Source organism: Rhipicephalus sanguineus, chromosome 5, assembly GCF_013339695.2.
Source record: "Rhipicephalus sanguineus isolate Rsan-2018 chromosome 5, BIME_Rsan_1.4, whole genome shotgun sequence".
Taxonomy (NCBI): Eukaryota; Metazoa; Arthropoda; class Arachnida; order Ixodida; family Ixodidae; genus Rhipicephalus; species Rhipicephalus sanguineus.
Window position 1 is genome coordinate 27,718,670 of NC_051180.1, and position 18,783 is coordinate 27,737,452.

An 18,783-nucleotide genomic window follows, 5' to 3' on the forward strand; every position below is an offset into this window, starting at 1 on the left:
AAAAAATCAGGAAAATGCGATATTTGTTCGATGCCTTCACAATCACTTCTTTTGTAGTCGCAGGCATCTTAAGATCGCTAAAGACATCATTTGGGAGAGTAATTAAGAAAGTTAAAAAGATTAAATTTTCAATTAGTGGAGTTAGGCGGTTATGCCAAATAGAAGAATTGAAGTTCTTCACGCGAAGAATCCATCGCAGCTTTGAGATACGGAAGAAGCAGTCTCTAGTAATCATTGTGGCGTAATTAAATTCAACCAAAGTCAGCGGAAAAACTGAAACCAAAGCACCGATGAGCGCAACAAGTAGACGACCAGAATGACGTCGCTGTTCAATACAATGATTACAGAGGTGTAGTTCTTCCGCGTCCGTTAACGTATGTGCGTCATGCGTTCTGCAATTGAAAGCGCAGCCCGCACACCCACGCAATGAAGTCGGTTGATGGTTGATATAACGATGCTCACTCATTCTGGACGTCTCAGAAGAATCCGGCAGTTGCGCTTTTTCGCGTTTCGGTTTCGCCGCTGAATTTGGGTGAATTTCATTGCTTCACAATTATTACAAGAGGCCGCTTTTTCGAAATCTCAAAGCTGCAATGGGTCCTTCACATGAAGGACCAATTCTCCTATATATTTGGCATAACCGCCTAACTCCCCTAATTAAAAGTTAATTAATTTATATTTCTCAATTACTTTCCCAAATGATGTCTTTAGCCATTTTAAGATGCCTGCGGCTACAGAAGTAACTGTGAAGGCATCGAACAAATATCGCATTTCCCTTATTTTCGAGAATTTTGGACATTTCTTGAAACACCCGGTATAAGATTATTAATGACTGCGAATTTATATGCTAGGTGTCGTTCCTTGCCCTCCTACTTTTCCCAGCTTGGGTGGGGGGGTGGATGGGAAAGCGGTGAAGTGGCCCTTTACTCCTGCCCTCCGGCCCTCCAAGTAAGTAGCCTACGTAAACTGTGTAAGCTCAAACTTTATTTGAGAAAATGTGGGCGATTATAACGTTCAACTACTCCGCATTGTTTCCTTCCATATAGGTCGTTAGCTGTTAATGATTAGTCAAAATTCTCTGGGTAATGCTCACAGCCCTTGCTCGTAACACGACGCAACAAATGACGCGTAAGTGATCCACCGCGTAATTAGCACTCACGCATGACTACGTAAAAATAATTATAATAATAAATTATTTTCAATGCGGCGTTTTGTTGGTCATTGGTTCTTCGCTATTCGTGAAAAAATTTTCGGTGTGCCAGAAAATCGCCTGCTTGTTACGGGACGTCACAAGTCTGCGAAAACTCGCGGCGTTAAAATGAAGCGTGCATAATAGGCAGCGCATTACTGTGTTGAACAATAGCTAAATTCTTTTGGAATAGTCAGACAGTGTCTCATTCTGAACGCAATTCAAGAAGGCTGTCCGCCAATCACATTGGCAGCGGCTACTTATAGCAGTGGGCGAGATGGATTCATATGTGTATAATAGATACTTTCAGTTGTAGTATAACGATGTTGAGCTGTTTTTGCGCGCATACAACTCTCTGTGAACTCATCGTTGCTGACAGAGATGTAGAGAGAGAAATAAACATTATTACGAACAGACGCAATCCTTTGCAGGGTGGGCCGCCTTCTTAGTCCAGAAAACCGTGGAGGCTGATCATCTCCCTGGTGAGGTATATCGAGTTACGGGGCAAACTTGAAAGCTGGGCTTCTCAATGTGCTCGAGTCCACTGCCTTGTTACAAGCCGCCGTGATCGCTGCAGGCTACCATATGATAAGCATGGTCAAGCAGGCTAATGGGAGACTAAAGTGGGAATCTTTTTTAGCTCTCCTGGCTCGGCACAACTAAAATACTGGACACTTCTGCACACTCATCAACTCACAGCAGCTTGGATATGGAGCCGCGGCAATGCTATTCGTTTTCAAAGAAAGAGACTAAATTTACTGAAAAAGGAGAGTGTTTGATCAGGCTATAAAACGTTTAGTGGTTGCCGCCCGTATCTGCATCGCGGATTACTTGAATTTCAGGCAAGGCAGAACGAAATAAAATCGGGACACATTGCTTTAATGTTATAGAGCACCTGCTGAGCGACAGCCTCCTCTGCAATGCTCGAGCGCAAGCCGCGAAAGCGCGGTACAGGCAGCCCGCAGCGCAGAGAGCCTACAGTGCGTGGTCATGACACAGGGAGGACAGTCGTCACAGCATAATCGTAGGACGTTTTATTATATAATCACGTTATTGCTGCGTTCAAGTAAAACTTTGGTTCATTTGTTAGTTTCCCAGTCAGCAGCCGACAGTGACAACTGTCGAAAGTGTGTGTGTGTGTGTGTGTGTGGGGGGGGGGGGGGCTCCGCCCCCCTAACATTTCTCAGTGGGGAGGGGGAGGGGCTAGCGCCCCCTTGCTTCCCCGGTAGATACGCCTATGGGCGGTTTAATATACGAGAGCTGAACTGTGCGTGAGCTATTCGGCAAGACAGCGGAAGTCAGTCAAATGAAGCCCAGGAGGACTCACCTATACAGCTTTCTAACCCCTCCCCCCATTCCCCCATGAACACTTACGCTCGGTCAATACAGGCCTGCCATGGTGGCCGAGCTTCAGTAAGGTAGAAAGGTACGCGAGTTGGAATCTATGCATACTTAAAACGCGAGCGCGAAAACGGAAACGCACAGAAAACGAACACAGGACGAGCGTTGTCCTTTGTCCTTTTTCTGTGTATTTCCGGCGTTTTCGCTCTGTTTATTTTAAGCACGCACCGTGCTTCAGGTTCATCGGCGTGTCGATTTGTTAGCCCACCAAAGCTTCAGCTTCTGGTTTGGGCTAAATTCCCTTAGGTGTGACAACCATTGCGCGTTCACCCTTTCGCTACAAGCAACAACCGAAAGCGTGCGAGTCAACCAAACGACGCAAGGGCCTGTGAAGGCGAGAAAGAGAGTAGGCGTGAGAAAGGAGAAGCGGGCAGCGCCCGTCCACGGCAGCGAGGTCGCGAAGCGCCGCGCGGCGCCGAACTTGGCGCCGGCCGCCGGCGCTCCGCTCCCTCGGTGCCCCAAGAGCCGGAAACGGGACGAGGCGCGCAGTCGATGCCCGAAGCGCGCTCGGGACGCTTCGAGGGAGTTTCGAGCGCGTTGTCGCCACCGTCCTCCGCCAGTGCACGGTCCAGCGACGCGCGCGGCAGTGCGGTCGCGGGCCCCGCCCCCCTTACTTCACTCGGCGGCTTTTGCAGTGAAGTCCACCCCCTCGCCCGCTCGCAAACGCACAGGCTGTCCGTCTCTCTCCCTCGCTTTCTCTTCCGGTGATTTCACCTGCGCGTTCAACGCTGAGTTTCGCGCTGCTGTGATCAAAGGGTTTAGCGCAGACTACTTTCGCGACATGTCGCGCGAAGCTTGAAAGACTCCGCGGTCTGAAGTGCCCTGTAGGAGTCGCCGCGAACATGGAGCCTCGGATCAGACATTTCTTTGCAGCGCGGAGTGTCGGACACCTGCTCAGGTAAGTCGATTATCTTTGATCGAGCGTGTTAAACGTTATATCTGTATGTCCCCATTCATTTGTGACGTTTTTGTGTCGTTCCACAGTATGAATAACCCAATTTTATAAAGTCGCGACCCACTGTAGTCACCTGACAGCTGCTAAACCAGCTGTCCGAGTGTCTAACGTACTGCGGCAGTCATTTATAAGTCTGGGAATGCGACCTTTTACGCCAGCTGGAGCTTTTCCAAACAAACACAACCGCAGTTCTCGCCTATTCGCTGCGGATGCGGTGCCGCACTGTGTCAGTAAATAATGCTAGCTGTGAAATGTTGCGAAAATCTCACATTTACAAAAAAAGAGACAAAGAACGTTCGCTGATGTTACGCCACACCTCAGATGAAATATTGTTGCGCCAACTACAGGTCCCCTATCGATCGTATTGTGCTGCTGCTGCTTTTTTTTGTGTCATTAGTGACTGCGTAGTGAGCGCCAAACTGCTGGTTGTTTTAGCTGCCTACAGAGCTTGCTGCGTTAAGGCGCCACGACATTAAAGCAACCATATTAAAGTGCATTGAAGCGCTGCATCACAAGTATGACAGAGTGGCTGTACCTGTTGACCGCCACGACCAAATAATTTATGTCCACACAATATCAAAAGAATATGCGGCAGTTCATTGACCGATATGCGACACAGAAACAGCAAACAATATTTTGTTCCCGGATTTCACCATATTTTGCTTTCTTTTCCTTTTGTGTTTTTATGTTAAGCACGAGTAAAGCCGGACGATTCGCTTATAATAGAGTCAAAGAAAACCCTGACATACATATATTGTTCGGGCTCTCATGTCGAGAATGGCAGGTCTTGAAAAATCCAGAATACGTCAGAAAAAAACAAGTGTTCGCTGATAAAGACCGATGGCACAAGTGTGCTTTATGCGACTCCGTCACTCGTTTCGTTCGACAAACGACAACTTTCCCAAAGGCTCATTGTTACGAAGCCTAATAATTTACGAAAATAAAATTAAAACTGCCATAGAAAAGTGGCACATGTGGTAATCCCCATGCGTAATATCACTGTGACCTGCTTTCCTGACGTCGTAGTATTGTAGCTAAGTATAACTAGACGACGAACACGAAAGATTCAACACAGCATTTCTGCGTTATTTCGTGCGAAACTTATTTCGACCGCGCGCGTTATCTTTCATGCTGATGGTCTTCTTGGCAAGATACGTAGTCACTGGGTCGGGTTCTTCTAGAAACGCTATCAATAATCAAATAGGGAAATAAAGTGTGTGAGAGATAGACAAATTGAATGAAAAGGGCAGGTAGTTTGTGCGGAAGAAGGCCTTTTGGCTTGCTACCCTACGCTGAAGGAAGGGTTGGGGAGGAAATTTGAAAAGATTAGCGGAGAAATTAAGCAGATGAGCAAAGACAGCAGAGAGCTGGGCATTCTCTGGGAGAGTCATAGTCTCTCTCTAATAGGCCTCTCATACGTATTAAAGCTTCAGTAGTGCCTTGAGACTTCTGGTGTGACGGTAGTTGTTAGGCCGGCACACCATGCTTGTTTCCTCCGATGCGGATTGTCGTCAAGACGAGCCAACGCGGTCGTGAGCGACTAAGTGAAAGTAAGTGAACTTTCCGAAAGCGTTGTACTGTTAAAATATAACTTTCGGTGAGAACGCTTCTTGAGGCAGGAGCTCCTTTGTTCGCATTACCTACGGCAACGCTTGCCTGTACACTTAGATAACGCATACGAAAACTCCACCACACGCCATCGAGACAGCTTAATGGTGACTAGCGAGCGAGCAGGCGACCCAGCGGCACGCAATGAAGCGGCGCGAATGACCGAACATGACACGACTCTCAAGACAGGCAGGCGGATGCGCTTTGCTGAACACGCCGTTTGGAAGGAGCCGAAGTTACCACGACAACCGGCTCCGGCCGGCGAATAGTCATTCCGCTCAAAGAACCGCACAACGCTTTCTGAAGGGCATCTTTCTCCACGAAGCAACTACAAAACGCACACCGAGCGTGAATGAATGAATGAATGAATGAATGAATGAATGAATGAATGAATGAATGAATGAATGAATGAATGAATGAATGAAAATCCCTCAGATATTGACATCGCTAGTGTGTTTCAAAAAGTTCGAAATGAAGTAATTCCCATAATGCGCTCAGTTTGGTACCCCAAACGCACCATTCCACCATACTGGCGTCGAATGCCTTCAACTTTGCCAGCATCGATAGACACCTTGATGTCTTCATGGCGCCCTTAGTGACCATGTGTTATCATTGTGGAAAATTTGTGCACACCGCACGAAGACACAAAGGAAAAGTTCACAAGGACCAGCGCAGCTCACAAGGGCTGCGCTGGTCCTTGTGAACTTTTCCTTTGTGTCTTCGTCTTTCCTTTGTGTTCCGTCTTATTGCATGTGTTATCAGTAAGAACAAAAAAGAGTTTCCATGCATTGGAACACTTGATGCATCATCTTGCGGTCAGTTATTTCAGTTCACTGTGAATAGTGGCAGGCAATTCAGGGGATATAAACCTGGTACTCCACTGTCACGTCATGACTTCTTAGTTCAAATGACTTTTTGGGAGCTTCGGTGCAGCGTTTCGTTTTCTTCATCGGAGTTTAACGCCGTCGTCACTTTCTCGTGTCAGTAATTCATTGCGCAACTTCGCAATGCACAGCTATTAAGGCCTGGTCGAAGGCTTGTCATTCTTGTCACATGTCATGCGTTGGTTCTTCACCATGATATGCACATACTTGCAATTTTACGCCGCATTCTTTGTATATAATTTCGCTCTTCATAAGAATTATTTCATGGAACAATCTTGGTATTTATTTCGTTTTTTTTTCTTTTGGTTAACATTTTTATTTTCCAACGATTTGTCTATATCGCGCTGTTCAGTCTGTTAACATTCTGAACTGTCGAGGTATCAGTAATTACCCGAACCTTTTATTAAGCACTTTCCTTTTGTGAAATATGTGGGCAACATCAAAGAAACCGCTTTAACAATCCTCTTCTGCAATCCCCAAATATAATTATTAGCCGCACATCTGATAAACTCGTTTTGTTTATCACGTTTTCATTGAACAGTGTTCACGGTTTTTAATTCACCAGAAGCTCTCAGCCTCAGCTTCTGCAATATGGCAGTGATGAGTGCAAATCGTTTTTTGTTCGTAAAGTCCTATATTTCAGCGCAGATTTTTTTTAATTATTTAACAGTGAAATGCAACAGAGGCAGCGACGTTCGGTAAAGCATATTAGTGATGCTGTCGAGAAGTCTGACCTACTAGTTGATTTGAGCTGAGGTGTAGCGAGTGTGCAATCGTGCTCTTAGTTTCTACTTAGTTTCTACTTCTTAGTTTCTACTTAGTTTCTTCTTCTGGTTGCATTTGCTTGTTGAAAGAGCGTATCACGCAACCGTTGCGATGAGATCCTGAATACATCATCACTTGTCGCATACAACTGCTCTCTTCCCGATCATTCAAACAGTCATTCAAACGATGTCCATGAATTTATTATAGCAAACGACGTTACATATTGATTTACCCACGTGCAATGCATTTCTCTACGTATCGTGCAGCATTTGGAACATAAATTTGCGGTATAACGTATAAGTGTAACGTAGTTACACACAACCGGCCGGGTAAAGACGGTCAACCTAACATGTCACTCAAGGGTTCTGATAAGGTACGCTATCTACAGCACGAACACAGTGAACAAAAGATGACATCATCAGGAGCACGAGAAATGTGTTAACACTGTGAAATGATATAGATGCTCCTGTAATCCTTATAGTAACATAGTTGCCGGGGTTTAACGTCCCAAAACCACGATATGATTATGAAATGCGCCGTAGTGCAGGGCTCCGGAAATTTTGACCACCTGCGGCTCTTTAACGTGCACCTAAATCTACGTACACGGGCCTCGTGTAATCCTTGATAGGCCGCGAATACGCAAGACATTTGGTACGAACGAGAGGCTCGACAGCTCCCGAGTTGGCGAACTGCGGCGGTTGCCTGCGGCTGATTGAATCGACCTTCAAGTGAACGAGCGTGAAACGTTCCTCTGAGCAACAGTCATATCCGTCTTTCTCGAGACTCCAAAAGGGAATGGCATGCGACTTGTCGCTCCCCATACGATTCTTTAAAAGCGCGTGTCGTCTTATTGAATTCGTTTGTCTGTTATACTGGATAATTCATATGTAAAACAAAGCCTCAGTTGAAAGGTCATAACTTCACGCAATGGACCACCCATATGTGGTTTCTATGATGAAGTTGTTGTCGAAGTAATACGGACATTATTGGTGTTCACCGTACGTATCAATTTACACTCATGCTTTTGGCTGGTGTACGGCAGACGAATGCAAAAAGTTACAGGCCAGGTTCATTTATGTCTATGTGTTTGATATGCGCATGGAGACACATGTCATGTACACGCATCCCTATAGTTTATGCATATACACACAAGTATCACATATTCATGCCATATTTGTGTGCATGCGCATATGAAAATTTATTCACCTGTACAATTTTCAGAACTGTTCCGATTCCCGGCATACAGGTGGCGAGAATTTCGCCCATGCACTCCGGCATACGTTTATAATCTCGTCAACGGGTCGGATGTCATATTCAGCCTGAATAGCTTTGTTGAAAAAAAGATATCTATACATACTTCATATGGTTTGACCAAGAGCTTGTTGGTATGACTTGTCCTGACTTCTCTCTCACGTCCTGTAATTTCTGGATATGTTTTCTCTAGTGGAGCATCACTTCATATCGCTGCGAGTTTTTATCAAGCTGCCTGTCTCATCCATCCGCTGCTAAACTTAACCAGCTGTCCACGTAGTCAACTAGTGTCGCACTGTCAGAATGTAGAGCTCTGACTACGCATTCCTGCCACGTCCACTCTGACACGGCGAAGTCCCCCGACTGTCCGAACGTGCGTGACCGCACGCCCTTTCTCTGGCGGTCAACTCAATCAGATGCCTGCCTTGATTTCCTCCTTCGCTGATGGCTGATTCGATTCCGCAGTGGACGAGAACTCCTTGATCGCTGCAACTTCGAAGTGATTCGCACAAACTTGTTTCTAGACTTGTCCAGAATCAAGGAATGACAGCTTAGTCTGGAGTACTTTACTTTTTTTTTTCTTTTTCTAGCTCTGATAATGCCTCCTTCCCAACAAGCTTCTACATAAACTTCTTGGCGGAGCTATCGAGGAAATTACAAAACGCTACTAGCAACTGAATATCTGAATCGTTAGGTTTGCCGTGCTACAGTAAAACTGAGGCTCTCGTGGAAGCAGTGGTGGAGAGTTTCGAATGAATTTCAGCCACCTTGGGCTCCTTAACATACATGTGCAAAATGAAAACACGCGAGTTTTTTTTTATATATACATTTGGCAAAGTTAAGTGCCACGGATGGAAATCTAACCCCCAGTATAGAAGAGCTCCGTAACCACTGACGAACAGTGGCTCATATATCTTTATAAGGATAGACATGTTAAGCAGCTGGGGAACATGAAACATCAAATTTAAACATAATCTATCTATCCATCTGTATAAAATATTCCATCATTCTATACCATTGGCGTTGCAGAGGGGGGGGGGGGTGTAGCCTTTCCCCGCCCCCTTCGCCCCCCGAAAATTCTCAATTTTTCATGTGTACACGCGCACATACAAACGCTCCAAATGCAAAATCTGTTTTTTAAATTACACAGAGGAATACTACCAATAAGAATCTTTTTTGAGAAGCGAAGTTTTTATATGCCATGGGGCTCTGACTGCTTAATCTGTAACCAACCTGAAACAATCGACCACGTCTTTAGGCACTATTGGGAGTGGGTCTACTTTTGCGACGTGTTGCACAAAACAATAAAAAAAAAGAATTTCCGTTAGACCCTCATGGAATTAGGTACTTAGCAATAGACAACGAGGACGGATTACCATTTAGCCTACATGATGACTGGCTGGTAGAGTATATGGCGCTCACGAATGGCTGTATTTTACTGTGACCCGGATAGAAGACCAGCAAGAATGTATTTGCAAGAAAGTATGGCCCTGTTTATCGTGGTAGAAAAAACAAAAGAATGTGTTCCTTCATGGTTGGTTAGGCTAGAACCACTGCTTGCTATGAAGGAATTTTAAATCGCAATGTTGTCCATGCAGTGGTTGACCGCAGATGTGTGCTTACATGTTTGTTGTCTAGTAACATAATTTTGTTGTACCCGCTTGGGCGACGTAAACCCGGAAATAAAAAGAAACGCACGCACGAACAAATGTAAAGTATGTCTCAAACACCCCCCCCCCCCAAAAAAAAAAAAAGATTTTTTTTTTGTGACTACGCTTTCCTTCTACACTGCCGATCCCCAGTGGCAGCGAAACTGTTTTCTCTTCTGAGTACCGACCTCACCTTGTATAAAGAGCTGTCAATCTACGTGCATCAGACGCCTGATACCTGTAATCCGTGGTAAAATCACAGCTGGGGAACTCCGCGTTAGCGCGCTTCCTCCGCGAAAACTTCTGGGCCGCATGCCAACCGCGTCAGAACAAGCTACTCGACTCATCCTTAGCCAGGCGTAACGCGGCGATTAAGCGATGGCCTCCAGCACTCACGCTTCTTTTGGCGCCTATTCGACGTGTCACGCTTCGGGAGGTCGTGAACGAATCGCGGCCTTGTTACACAGCTGAGGGCACTTCAAGAATCAAAGGTCTGCTGCGCTTCTTTCACCTTATTCTACCTTCTTTTGCCATTTCGGAAGCGACAAAAACAAAAATTGAGAAGCATCGCATGACAACGCGATCTCCGGGTGCTTGTATACAATGCCACGTTTAAACACGTAGGTTGATTGCAACAACATTGAATTATATCAACGGATAGCGAAAGAAAACGTCTTTTGCGTGCGCCCGGCTTCCTAGGCACGAATAGCCTATATAAAATGCTGCACCAATGATAAATCATTTCCTTCTCATCTTTCTTTTTCATTCTGTTTCATTTTCTTGTTTTATTCTTTCTACACCACCAGGCGACGCTGTGTCCCTACAGCGCCTTTGTCACCACCTCGTTTCAAAACGAGGAGCGGTCACCACCATGACCACAATCCCCGTCATAGAAGTGTGTCCTCTTCGAACGTTTTATGCTCAGCAACTCGAAAGTGAGCTGGTTGTGTGTGATTCCGTCTGTCAGCTGTTATTCCATTACAGCGGCTGTACAGAGCAGGCCGTACTATGTACAGCATGAAAGCTTGTACAGCTTGAAGCAGCATGTACAGCTTGAAAGCAAACTTCCTCGTCCATTCATTCATCCCTGAACTCAGCATGTAGTAAATATATTCGTTAAATATTTGAATCACACAGCGTGACACAACGAAAACAAAACCAAGAAGGAAGTAGAATTACGTGCTCTGTCGCGTTATTTTTTTGTCCATCAGGTCACTGGGCGTATGTAGCTCAAGTATAAGGGCAATGCTGTCTACGGCCAATGTTCCTGGGCACAACGTATCGGCACACTGTACAGCTATGTATGCCCCATCTCACTCTTCAAGGGGAGTCTTGTTTCGTGACAAACACAATGAGTCGGCACCAGAGGTCGCGATCACGCTAAGGGTCGGGCCGGCCCTTGACAACTGTGCGGCATAATGTACGAAGCTGCAGAGAACGGGAGGCGCCACGGTGGTCCTTGAATCCGCACCGAGGCTTGGCCAAATCGATATGTCGATAAGTGGCGCTCCTTTCGAAACAAGGTCAACTGAGCCTGTCCGCGCTTTGTCGCTTTGTATTGCCTGACGAGAAGGGAAGTGCTCCGCTTTCCTGAAAAGAGCGTCCCGTTTATTCATTTTCCCCATGCGCCGTTGTCGCAACGACCTCGAGCAAAATGAAGTTAGCTTCTGCTTTCTCCAAATCACCAGTACGGCTGGAACAGACTTTAGAATACAAAAGTATGAAATTAAAGCAAGGTATACTGAGATGCATACTTAACCACAGTCGTGACCAATATTTATACGCTCTTAACATGCCAGCACAAATCTATCGTTTTTTCACGTGAGGAATATTGAGATTGCTGCTTAAAAGGGGCGCAGCTAGAAATTTATTTCGTGGAGTGTCTGACTGCCCTTCAGGCATGTTCGCGCACGCGCGCGTGTGCATGTGCGTGTGTGCGCGCGCGCACGTTTTGTGTGTGTGTGTGCGTGTGTGTGTGTGTGTGTGTGTGTGTGTGTGTGTGTGTGTGTGTGTGTGTGTGTGTGTGTGTGTGTGTGTGTGTGTGTGTGTGTGTGTGTGTGTGTGTGTGTGTGTGTGTGTGTACGTGCGTGCGTGCGTGCGCGCGTGTGCGTTTATACATAGATACATACAAAATATAACAATTGGAAGAGGGACAGGGTTTTGAAAACGTTTTAATTAAAATTTTAAATACATTTTAGTACTTGCTGCAAAAGCAAATATGCCATATCAGTTTAAAAAACTCTCATTTTGTCCAACATAACCCTATGGAGCTGTCTCTTCAGCCGATTATTTGATTACTTTCCCGCGTGTACACAGAGTAAAAAATGTCAGTACTGTACTCTCAAAGACTGACACACAATGCAAAATAGTGGCCATACTTTTCGTCTTTCTTTTTGCACTCCCCAGATACGCTGCGCTCCTGGCACTGTCAGTCGTCACCCTCAACTCGAGGACTGTGTCGGAAGCCTCGGGACATAGCTCGCCGAAGTTATGCGACTCAACCTACCAGCCAATGTACTGCCGCTGCAACGTGGAAGAAGGCGACGGAGAAGACCCGACCGACGTGCAGTGTTTCGTCACGGCGCAGTTAACGGCGGACGATGCCTTCCTGAAGATCTTCGAAGGACGAGCGTCCGTAGAGTCGCTGGGTTTCACCACGTACGCATCGGGAACTCACAAGATGGACTTCGTTCCTACCGACACACTCAGCAGAATGCCCGGCTTGGAGAAGCTCAAGTTTTCCCAGATGAACCTGGGCGTGTTAAGAAAACGAGCCTTCTACAACTTGAGCCGACTAGCAGTGCTTTCCTTGGACTCCAACGAGATCACAGACCTGGACAAAGAGGCCATCTCGCACTTACCGAGGCTTCGCAAGCTCGAGCTTGCCGACAACAACCTGACGACCCTATCAGCTGGAGTGTTGACGGAACTGCCGTCCCTTACGCACCTATATTTAGAAAAGAACCAGATCGCGACTCTCGAAGACTTAGCTTTCGTTCAGCTGAGCAGCCTTAGCGAGTTGGACCTCAGTGACAACGTCATCGAGAACCTCACCGAAGGGACGTTCAAGGGGCTAGGCCAGCTTACCCGCCTGGACCTGTTTCGAAACAAGGTTCGCAGGCTCGGTGCCCGTGTCTTCGGCGGCGCGCCCATGCTGGTAGAGTTGGATCTCAAGTACAACTCCATCGACGAAGTGGACCCTCTGGCGTTTGACGGCCTTCCGCAGCTGGCGATCCTGTACCTGTCGTACAATCGGCTGCGCGTGCTGCCTGCCAACATGTTCCTGGGCGCTCCCAACCTAATGACCGTGGACCTGTCGCAGAACAAGCTGGTCACGCTCACCTGGAGGACGCTGCAGGACTTGGTCAACGTCGACGCACCGTCGTTCGACCTCAGCCTCACGGGTGAGTCAAACTTCCACGCATTGTTTCTTTTTCTTTTTTAAACTGTGAAGCTGTCTTAGTCTACACCGTGCCGTCGTCGACAACGTCGTAGTAGAAGACGTCACGCAGATCACGTGATCATGGGGGCAGTGAATAAAGAAACAAATAAAACGGAATGATGACGCTGATGATGCTCTAAATGATGATGATGATGATGACTTTCGGTACAAAATACCGCGAAAGCAATTCGCACTTTCATCAATTAAATTAATCAGACACTTGAAACAAGGCAAGGCGCGTAAGAGGGTCATGTAGATAACAGGGAACGCACACTTGGCAGAATTCCGGCTGCGCCGGGGGCAAATCACGTGAAACGAGGCGTTCGCTGAAACACCATTGCCTGAGCCGGCGTTCACGTGATCTCGCTAGAAACTAGAAATAACGTGACACGAGGCGTTCGTTGAAACGCCTGAGCCTGCGTGATATCGCTCTTCGAAATCAAGTGTAAGCGCGCGCATTTCAAATCTAGAGGCGGATTTACGACACCACGTGATCTCGCTATCTAATCGCGCGCTTACAGTTTCACTGTCCGACTCACGGCGCGGAAGTGGCTGAATTTTTTTTCCCCTCATATTGGAGGTTTCACACTTTCCACGATGAGCTGGTTAAAGCCGCGCATTTTCACGAATTTCCCAGCGCCAGAATCAGCTGGTTTGTCTGGATAAAACCTTCGCGTTCAGTATAAACATTTTTATGTTTGAGTTTTGCATTCAGGTTAATGTTAGGGCTGGTTGGTCCAACCACCCTTACTAAAGTGAATATCATGACAGGGGCGTAGCCTGATTTTTTTTTGGGGGGGGGGGGGTGACGAGGGGGAGGGGGAGGGGTTAACCACTCTTTGTGTATGTTCGTGCGTGCGTTTCTATGTGCACGTGTATATGTATGTGCGCGTGTATTTGCAAAATTGAAAAATTCGCCCCCCATTGCTACGCCAATCTGCCATCACAAGATGCAGCTAATTTGTTAGAAATGAAACGTCTCCGTAACTTCTGAGTGAATCAGTCTGTCCCCGGTTTTACGGGTGATCGATCACTTGGACACGTTGTTTTCAAGATTTTCTAGAATCGCTCAGGTAAAGGCGGCCACCAGAACGACATATTAGTACCTTGCTCAGCGATTTTTAGACTTTTTGTACCCGCATGTGAACTGTTTGCGCGTGCTTGAAAATTTAGGATCAGGTCCAGCTATGGGCTCTCAAGAGCGTAACGGTGGCGCGTGCCCTGCTTCCAGTGGAAGCCTTCTAGTGCCCTTCGTCTACAAATCCTCGAGGCTCCCAAAGAGATAATGAGGCATACTAGCGCTCGTTTCTAGCGCTCTGCTCTTTCGCATCATTGCTCGCTGCGAAAGTGTGGCAATAATTTCGCTGCCAAGGTGATTTGCTGAAGCTTTTGAAGCGAACGTGAGACTCGCTCCAAGTTTCGTCCTCAAACTTAGAGCCACGAGCGGAACGCTGGAAAACTTTCGCGAGAACTATACTCAAGTTCTTTTACTTTTTCATGCTTAGCTTTTGTTCGATTCGAAGCATAAGCAGAGATATACAAATGGGGAAAAGCAGGACGGTTAAACGGAAGAGTAGTTTGCTCTCTATACACAATGGCAAAGATAACTGAGAAAGGAAATATCGGAATCATAACATAAAAATAGAGCATGCTCGAGCAAAACGAAATACATGTAGGAGGCGATAAATTGAGAACTGCAGTATTTTTGCTCGCGCAAATTTCAACAGAGGCTTGACCGACATTTGATGCGACCGCTGATAGGTGCGCATTCCCACGGATAAATACGTCCACTCTATAAAATAGACGTGGTTCGTAATAATAATAATAATAATAATAATAATAATAATAATAATAATAATAATAATAATAATAATAATAATAATAATAATAATAATAATAATAATATCTGGGGTGTTACATCCAAAAACCGCCATATGATTATGAGAGACGCCGTAGTAGAGGGCCCTGGAAATTTCGACCACCTGGGGTTCTTCAACGTGCACCCAAATCTGAGCACACGGGCCCATAGCATTTTCGCCTCCATCGAAAATGCGACCGCTGTGGACGTGGCTCGTATTGGTGCTAGTTACGTGTGCTAAGCAAGCACTGCGCGCAAGCGTTTTGCTTATGTCCCTCTCGAGCGCGTATTTGTCACCATTCAGTCGCCCGTAGAACACATGCCGAGCGAACGAACGAGGATGCAAAGAAGGCCATTAGTGGCTGCATTCGAGTACGTAGAAGCCCTCAAATGGCGACCTATTTGTTTTAATTAGCGCTCCGAGAAACGAGAACACGATGACTTGTCCCTAACATAGCGAACGCGACGACAGAGCCGACAGGCAACGCGACTGGCGCTTTGATAGTCGGCGACGAAGATACTCGCAAGCTGGTAGTAATCTTCATTTGCTAAGTGCAAAACAACACTCCACGACTGGTGCCCGAGAAACCTCAATCACACAAGCTCGTCGACAAAAGTCGGTTTGTTTGTTTGTTTGTTTGTTTGTTTGTTTGTTTGTTTGTTTGTTTGTTTGTTTGTTTGTTTGTTTGTTTGTTTGTTTGTTTGTTATATGAAAATATCGTAATGAGTTCTAGTCACTCATCTAGAACGCGCTGTGTGAGTGCTCGAGATTTTGCTGGCCGCAGTACCAATATCACGTGATTCGACACAAGTTGGTTACGAACATGCACGGCTAGCCTCGCAAGGTGTATTGACTCCTCTCTCTCTCCACCTCACCTTTCAGTCCGCTTTTCCTTTCCCTGTGCAGGGTAGACAACTTGGCTCAGCCTGTTTAAACTCCCTGTCGTCTCATCTCTCTCTCTCTTTCTCTTCACATGACAATTTCACATGACAACTTCACATGACTTCACATGACTTTCACTTCACATGACAAGTTTACATGACAACAGCCGCACAAATTGCACCAACTTTGAGAGACGCGGTATTATCCGCTCATGAGTAAAAATTGGTCATGAAATGAAAAAAAAATTTTCCTCATGATATTATGTATAGTCAACACACATTCCTTATGTCGTGCTCCATTCGCAGCGCCATCAAAGGAGCCCGTTTTATCCAGCAATTGCTTCGTATCTGTGAAATCCCCGAGTTCATTATTCTTATTAATATTTTATATCATTGCTGCTATTACGTGTGATAATATACAGGAGGAGGTCCAATAGCAAACAACTTCAGGGGGGTATCGCAGCCGTCATTTATGCTTCATTATTCAACTCGGAGTGACTATTCCTGCTACGCCGTTGAAAATTTTCTGCATCAAGGAAAGAACAAAGACAGAGCTGCTTCCGCGTAAGAGAAACACTTAGCTGACTTTCGCTCGCGTTCCTGTTCCTTTCGAAAGGTCGCGTGCTCGCCGACTTTATTATTCCACATAACACGGCTATCACTTAGCTAGTAACATATCCGTGCCCGCGCGCTCACCCTAAGAGTAGGAACATCAAAAGAGTCCCATCAGATAGCAGTCTCCTTTTCGTTGCCCTCATCTCAACATCGTGTCCGGCCAGGTTATCTTGCTTTTGTTTCAGCCCCCGCCCTTTGTGTTTCGGAATTATTACTAGCCCCGCGCACAACTTCCGGCGCCATTCAAACCGCCTGTCACCACCCATTTCCGGTGTCACCGGAAGTCGCGTCTTTGTTCCCTGCACGGCCACTGGTTCTGTCAACGTGAACGCGCCTGTGCGAAATGCACGTGCTTTCCTTTCTACGAACACACAGAGAGAGGGAGAGAGAGAGAAAAGGTTCTGACCACATGAAAAAAGACGTAACACGACACAATAGAAGAGCTTGTTCGCACAGCCGGTGCTTGACCCCGTATAAAAGCGCACGACACGCCTTTGAACACCTGTTTCGTGTTTAATTATAGAAAGCTTGAACTCCTCGTACGAGAGAACAGCGCGTGGCGGCTTTCAATTTTCGCGTTCCTGGTTTTAATAAGGTTGCAAAAAATGTAGCCAAGGGCGAACATTACGCAGTGGGTCGTCGTAAACTCTTTTGTCGATAGGGAGGAGAAATGGGACATAGGGCTTTACACGCAGCTCTGATACATAGTCATATAAATGTAATCATGACCTCATTTTCCTTTTTTTGTTTAACTTTACCTTTTCACGTGGCAAAGTGCTAACCTGGCAAGCTGTGCTCGATATAAGACTCGGAAAAACGGATAATTTCTTTCTAATCTTTTGGCACAAGCAACTCAGCGAACAAATATAAAACTTATTACAGCCGACATTAGATATGGAAAAGCATCTTTTTCCTTGCTGTACACTCACGTGTTGCACGTTATGCACTGATTGTACTTGTAGATCGAAGTCATTACAGATTGCTCTCTCAGCAAATTACTACTTGTAGTTCTGATATCACAATTGTGTTATGCTGCAGCAATGTCAGTTATTAATGCAACATCTATGTTGTAAAAAAAAGAGCAATTACATAGATGTATGTACACAGGAGGAATTCAACACGCTTATCGAAATTACGGCGACGTCGCAACATTTGATGACAGTGCACCGTCACCTGCTTGTAAACAGCATCCAATTGTGGATTCCTTCGAAGATTAGAAATATTGTATTTTTATTATATTGTTGGGCAGGCGACATACGAACACCTTGCTGGATATTTCTTAGGTTGTTCTCTAACATTCATCACAAATGACTGGCAATGAGAAACCTATACATTGTGCAGCTGTAGAACAAGTGACAGTGACGAACCTATAGATTGCACAGCTTTGTGAAGGCTTCATTTGTAAGAAGAGTTGCGATTCAAAAGAGCTGGGGTTTCAGTAGCTTTCAGTATATTTGGCGATCTGTGACGTCATGATTGCGTCATACGATGACGTCTTCGCATAGTGATGATGATCTGTTTGCATCAATTCGTGTTGACGCCGACGGACACTTTTCGCGTTTGATGAGGCGTCAAAAGGATTTGGCGTTAATAAACTACAACTTTTATAAAACTTGATGCATTTCCAACGTTTTCTAAGATAAATATTCTTAAAAGACGCCGGAATGCATTCAGTTTCACAAAAATCAACTGGGCCAGCTTTCAGCCATAATTTCTGAAACTTTCGTGGTTCCCTAACGGTAAGAGTCGCGTAGGCTCAAGTTCTAACTTTCCAAGAGGTACGCCTTCCTTTTCTGACTATAGTGGAGTCCTTGACAGTTTAAAGCAAAAAAAAATGTCCACAATACGTTTCATAGGCGGAACGAAAGCTCGGTATCGACTCGTAGAAAACTAAATCACACAAAAATGAATACGGGAAAAACCGCGCATAGCAAACAAAAACAGTTGAGTCCATCTCAGATTCTCCTATTCCATTCGTAGATGGATGCCTCGCGACTCGAACATGGAAGACTCGATTTCTTTTTGCGTTCAACGCATCCACCTTCGTCGTATATTTGGTCCCGTTTCTCTGGCGCCACGTATCTGCACAACCCCGGACGCCCAATCCTCGTGCCCTATATTCGGTTTCACATTCTCTTCTTGCATTTGTTTACTGCAATGCTGTAGAATTCTCTTCAAAAACAAAAAAAAGCTGCATCTGAGATCAAGCGAGGGAACTAGGAAACGGCGAACTCTTGAATACGTGCACTCAATTTTGGCTTTGTACAAAAAAAAATGAATAGAA

At 45.8% G+C, this 18,783-nt stretch overlaps 1 protein-coding gene across 1 annotated transcript in view; it reads left to right on the plus strand.

Annotated features, from left to right (window-relative positions):
- Window positions 1-3,066: 3,066 nt before the first annotated feature.
- The window catches only part of LOC119393400 (connectin), a 40,444-nt gene continuing 24,727 nt past the window's right edge, over window positions 3,067-18,783 (plus strand). Inside the window, exons 1-2 of the mRNA XM_037660393.2 lie at window positions 3,067-3,488; window positions 12,109-13,106. Of these exons, the coding sequence (XP_037516321.1) occupies window positions 3,433-3,488; window positions 12,109-13,106 (1,054 nt within the window). The 5' untranslated portion in view covers window positions 3,067-3,432. The remainder of the gene's footprint in view (window positions 3,489-12,108; window positions 13,107-18,783) is intronic.